Raw genomic sequence first — 6,000 nt, forward strand, 5'->3', positions numbered from 1 at the left:
ACCTGCTAGAGAGCAGCTCTGCAGAGAGAGACCTGGGAGTGCTGGTTGACAATAAACTAACCATGAGCCAGCAATGTGCCCTCATGGCCAAGAAGGCCAATGGCATCCTGGGATGCATCAAAAAGAGTGTGGGCAGCAGGTCAAGGGAGGTTCTTCTCCCCCTCTACTCTGCCCTGGTGAGGCCTCATCTGGACTCCTGTGTCCAGTTCTGGGCTCCTCAGCTCAGGAGGGACAGGGAACTGCTGGAGAGTGTCCAGCATAGGGCCATCAAGATGATCAGGGGGCTGCAGCATCTTCCTTATGAGGAAAGGCTGCAGGAACAAGGGCTGTTCAGCTTGGAGGAGACTGAGGGGGGACCTCAGTAATACTTACAAGTATTTGAAAAGTGTTTGTCAAGTGGATTCTGCAACAGTTTTTTCTGTAGTATCAGTGACAGGACAAGGAGTAACGTACAAAAGATGGAACATAAGAAGTTTCACCTAAACTTAAGGAAAAAATACTTTACTGTAAGGGTGAGGGAGCCCTGGCACAGGCTGCCAAGGGAGGGTGTGGACGCTCCTTCTCTAGAGGTTTTCAAAACCCATCTGGACGTGTTCCTGGGTGACCTGATCTAGGTGGACCTGCTTCAGCAAGGAGCTTGGACTAGATATCTTTAGAGGTCCCTTCCAACCCCTACCATTCTATGATTCTGTGACTAGCTTTCATCTAATATCATCTGCTTAGCACTTTTTGCTATTGAATGAAAAAAAGCATTTGACAGACATGCCTGCCCTGATGAAGTGTCTGCTGTTTTCATTAACTTAATAAAGCCAATAGAAAGAATACATCCTTGATGGCAGAAAGAAATTCAGCTTATAATATGGTTATAGACACCTACAATAGGGCACTGATTACATTAGTGCATCACACATCTTACAAAATATTCTTTGGGTGGTAAGGCTTTTTAATCAGAGAACAAGTAGTAAAAAACATTTGTATCATCTGCAATTCACTCGGTCAAGATTCTTTTCAGAAAATGAGAACATAGTATGGAACCCTAATATGTGAATGCAGTTGGGAATAAAGTGAAGTGAGGAGCAAATGAAAATTTCAGAGTAGTTGACTGACACTCTCAAAGGCACCGACAGGATCACAGGTGAAAATTATTTTGTCTGGAGCCATGAATACCAGCAAGCAGCACTCATACCTTAGAGACATCATCATTATGCTCTCCTTGCCTTATGATGCTCTATTTGCATTTTCTTCTAGTTGTTCAATGGTTCATTTTAACATCCTCTTTGCAATACCAACCAACTCATGAAATCATTAATCATCTTACATTATTGTGTCCTGCTGCCCAATTCATTTCCTTTAGGAAGTAGAAATACAGCTCTTAACCTTGGGTCATTCAGACTGAACACAAAACAACTGGTTGCAGCTCAAATCCTGTCCAATTATCAGAGTGCAAGACCATCACTTCCTTTCAGCAGCATTCACAGAAGGCTTCTTGGATGTTAATAGTGCTACTAAAATAAGGCAAAGCGTTCTTAGTGAGGTTCTAAACGATAGTTCAGCATTCAAAACAGGGATCTCCCTCTTGATTTCATTTCTGCCTTGGCACACTCTTCTCTAGTAAAGCTTTTCAAAGCTTTTGTGTGAAACCTCTTTCAGGTGCTCTAAAGCAAGGAACAACAAAAATCCATAATGCATAAACATAAGAAATATCAACAAGATGTGCTTCAGCACTTAAGAGGACAGCTGATGCTTTGTGACAGATGAAAACAATGTGTGAATTGGTGAATTCTCTGACTCCCAAATGAGCCATGGAAAGTCAGTGTTCCAGCCAAGCAGGAAGAAACAGGTCAGTTAAAGTACTGTAGTTGTGAATAGTGTGGCATTTTAAATAAAACAGTTTATTTCTTGCAGACAAACCTTCCGAACCCCACTCACCTTCTTTAAAAAAGAAAAAAAAACAGTTCTTATATGAGTTGTGTAGGAAACTGGCCTGTCTGATCAGGGTGTTCAGAACCTGTGGTAAGTCACTCTTGTGAGAAGGAGAAACTGCTGAAGCTTGCAAACACACAGGAAGGATGAATTGCAACATAACAGCAGGCAGTTGCTACTCAGAAAGCACATCTCTCACATGCCCTTTGAGCGCATCCTCCTCGTCAGGCCCACAGCCCCTGCACTCCTGGATGTGCTGCTCCACTCTGCTATTTGGGTATCTGAGGAAGAGACACACCAGCCAGGCTGGGGGGAAGGGCACACAGTGTATCAGCCCATCACTAGACAGGCGAGTTCATCTAGCACAAGTGAAAGACATTTGAGCCCCCAGCAGGAAGCCAGACCAAATGAGGTCTTTCCCCTTACATGGGAAGTTTGAGGAATAAATATTCCCTAAAAGAAATGAGAGCAAAAGACAGAGCATAGCATTAGTCTTTACTGGGCTAAGGAAAGATGCCAGAAGACTTACACGGCCAAAGATGTTTCATATTACATCTGAATTATGCAGCAGAATAGCACCAAACAACTGGTAATTATGGAACAATGTTAACAGCACAGCAGCATTTTTACCACAATGTCATCTAACACTCCAAGAGATTATGGTAAAAAAAAAAACCCATCACACAAGCCTAAAGAAGAAAAAGAGGAGATGCCAAAAGCTTCCTATGAAAAAAAGGCTTAAAAGGAAATTGCAAGAGAGCAAAGAACGTTGCTGGTACCAATTTGAGTGCTTAACTTCTGAATTTAAGACTTCAGACCTAACGCGTTGTAGAGAGCTGGTGGGATGGGTGAAGGAAGAGCTGCTCGCCAGGAGAACAGAGAGCTTGGCTTGTCTAGCTTCACAGAACATGGTGAGAATTCGTCCTTAGGTACACCAAACATGTAAATGCCACAGCTGAAGCCAAACAATTCAGAAGGACAATGTTAGCACACAAGAAAAAGCAGTCATAAGTAAATAAATACAAGCTGAGAGCAAAAGATTCCTGAGCAGCAAAGAAATAGCCTTCCCACTGAAGTACCAGAAAATAACAGCCTATGCAATTCCTAAGAAAGTCCTTAATAATTTGTGAATGACCTTATGAGAGAAGGGAGACTCCTCTGTGGTCCAGAAGCCCTGTGTCCAAATTGCCACTGTGCAGTTTTGAAGCACCAGACGTACTTCCCGTATAGCAGCTCTAAACTGTTGTGTTTGATTCAGTTTCTTTCAGACTCACTTGCAATTTAAAAAGTAGTCCATAACAAGTTTGAAGCGTTGGCTGGGTTTTGTTCAGCAAGTTAGCCTTTATCAAAGCTCAAGACCTGTTTAGCTTTTCCAGGCTCTCTTATCTAAACAAAATAACTCGTCAAAATAACCCCAACTCTATCATCTTGGCCCGTTCCACATTCATCATAGAATCACAGAATGGTAGGGGTTGGAAGGGACCTTTAGAGATCATCTAGTCCAACATCCCTGCAGGAGCAGGTTCACCTAGATCAGGTCACATAGAAACATGTCCAGGTGGGTCTTGAAGACCTCCAAGGAAGGAGCCTCCACAACCCCTCTAGGCAGCCTGTGCCAGGGTTCCCTCAACTCAACAGTGAAATAGCTTTTTCTTACATTTAAATGGAACTTTTTGTGTTCCAGCTTCATCCCATCACCCCTTGTCCTGTTGCTAGCTACTATAGAAAAAAGAGATGTCCCAACCTCCTGACACCCACCCTTTAGATATTTATGATAGTAAGATCTCCCCTCAATCTCCTCTTCTCCAGACTAAACAGCCCCAGTTCCCGCAGCCTTTCCTCAGCATATAAATGTAGAGCAAATAAAATGAAGTATTTTAGCCCATTTTCATTAGCGAAAGGAAGTTTCTGTCATCACACTTTGTCTTCCTACATCCTGCTCCTAACTGCCTGTCAGTCATTTGGCCGAATCAATCAAAACCTACAGAAGGGTGGATGCTAAACCTCAACAATTTCCAGGAAACCAGAGGCAGGAAGAGCCCATTTCTTATCAGCCCCAACGAAGCAGCCAACACACCAAAGCGCTTGCATGCACTGAATCTCCAGCTGCTCTTTGACCTTTCAATGAAATTCCCTGCGTTTGCTGCCTCTTGTCTGGCTAGCAGAGGGCTTGGGAGACAACTCAAGGTTTCTTGCTGCATGATCTAGAAGGGAGATATGATCACTCTCTACAAGTACCTGAAGGGGAAGTTGTAGTGAGGTGGGGGTTGATCTCCTCTCCCTAGTAATGAATGAGAGGACACAGAAAATGAGTTCAAGTTGCAACAGAGGAGGTTGAGATTGGACATGAAGAAAAACCTTTTCACCATGAGAGTTATTAAGCATTGGAACAGGCTGCTCAGGGAGTTGGTGGACTCCCCATCCCTAGAGATATTCACGTATGAAGTGCTGAGGGATATGGTTTGGTTTAGTGATGGGAGCTGAGGTGCTGAGTGATGTGGTTGTGACAGGCTTGAAAGTGGGAGGTTAGTGGCTGAACTTGATATCTTAAAGGTCTTTTCCAACCATGACGATGCTATGATCTTGCTACAGCAAAACAGATGGAACAACAGAGTCTGCAGGAACACCACACACCACTCTGAACTGCATCTGTAGAGGCCCATCACAAGCTGTGTTTTTAAAAAGTGTATTCATTTTAGACACCTAGAGAGCATTTATCTCTTAAAGTTTTCTTTAGAAAAGTAAGAAATATGCATCTTTATTCACTGTTTTTCTCAGAATGAGACAAAAACAGCTATTTACCACAGGAAACCTGTTCACTCTCAGTAATTTTAGTTATGGAAATGAATGGGAAGTATTCACAAAGAGAGCTACAAAATAAACATCTCTCCTCCATATTTTGATCTTATCTACTGAAACGGCAAAAAAAAGAAAACAACAAGAAAATAACCACAGAGAAGCTCACCACAAAAAAAAAAAACCTCTTTTCTGAGCAACACTGCAGCAAACAAGAAGGTTTTGGCAAGCCTAAGTTATTTCTACTTTGCATTTGTATCGCTCCAGAGCAGGAAAAGACAAAGTCAACCACCAAAAGGCAGCCCGCAGACATGTATAAATTTCAGCTGAGAGGAAAAACTCAAGACAGCCCTAGCTACATTCCTCTCTCTCTCAGGAAGGGCCCAAGACAGACCTGACTTTCCATCATCCATCTCAAGAACTCGCAGCCGCCACCTCACTGCCCTTAGACCTCCCCGGTCCTGGTGTCTCCTTGTCTTCCCCGGGAGAGACTTCCAAGTACAGGCGCTGCTGAGGCACATCCTCGACACTTCAGCCCCCCACGGCAGCAGGGAGGCCGTCGTGGCCTGGTCCTGATGACCCCGTCGGTCTTCGGGCACCCCCAGCCCTCTCAGGGAGCGGCGGCCCCCTGGCACGTAAATACGTCCGGGACCCATCACCCCCTCAGAAAACACCCCCACACATTGGTGCCTTCACGCCGCAGCGGCACCTCAGACGCTTTTCGGCACTAACAGATACCCCGCGGCGCTTCTGTGGGCAAAGCCCCCTCAGCACCCCGGCTCCCCGCGCCCGCAGGCCCCGCGTTGCCGCACCAGCCTTCTCTCTCCCTCAAAAAAAACCCACCCTTTTCCTTCCTTCCCCTAAAATTACCCAAAGCCGTCGCCTCATACCCGCGGGCAGCGGATCTCCCCCCGCCCTCCGCCGCCTTACCTGCTCTGGGCTCGGTCCGGGCGCCTCGCCTCCGCATCGGGGCGGGGGATGGCGGCGCGGCCCCGCCGCAGGTAACGGCTCAGCGGGAGCCGGCGGACGGAGGGAGGGGGGAACACGGGCCGGGGGGGGGGCGCAGGGGGCGGGAGCGGCGCGGCACGTGTCGGGGCGCAGCCAATGGGGGCCGAGCGCGGCTCCGCAGCGGGGCGGGGGAGCGGGGCCTGCGCTGCCCGGTGCTGAGGGGAGGCGGCGGGTGGGCGAGGAGCGGCGGGCTGCTGGTAGCAGGGCCGAAACCTCCCCGTTCGCTGGCGTTTCGTGGCGTTATTTCGCTAAATGAACTGTTTCGACACCTTT

The 6,000-nt window shown here is 46.7% G+C and overlaps 1 protein-coding gene across 2 annotated transcripts in view; it reads right to left on the reverse strand.

Annotated features, from left to right (window-relative positions):
• The window catches only part of ST3GAL5 (ST3 beta-galactoside alpha-2,3-sialyltransferase 5), a 30,955-nt gene extending 25,218 nt beyond the window's left edge, over nucleotides 1-5,737 (reverse strand). For both annotated transcript variants that reach the window (XM_061992745.1, XM_061992744.1), the window contains exon 1: nucleotides 5,650-5,737. In XM_061992745.1, the coding sequence (XP_061848729.1) occupies nucleotides 5,650-5,686 (37 nt within the window). In that variant the 5' untranslated portion in view covers nucleotides 5,687-5,737. The remainder of the gene's footprint in view (nucleotides 1-5,649) is intronic.
• Between the last annotated feature and the right edge of the window lie 263 nt (nucleotides 5,738-6,000).

This window comes from Colius striatus, chromosome 3 (genome assembly GCF_028858725.1).
Source record: "Colius striatus isolate bColStr4 chromosome 3, bColStr4.1.hap1, whole genome shotgun sequence".
NCBI lineage: Eukaryota > Metazoa > Chordata > Aves > Coliiformes > Coliidae > Colius > Colius striatus.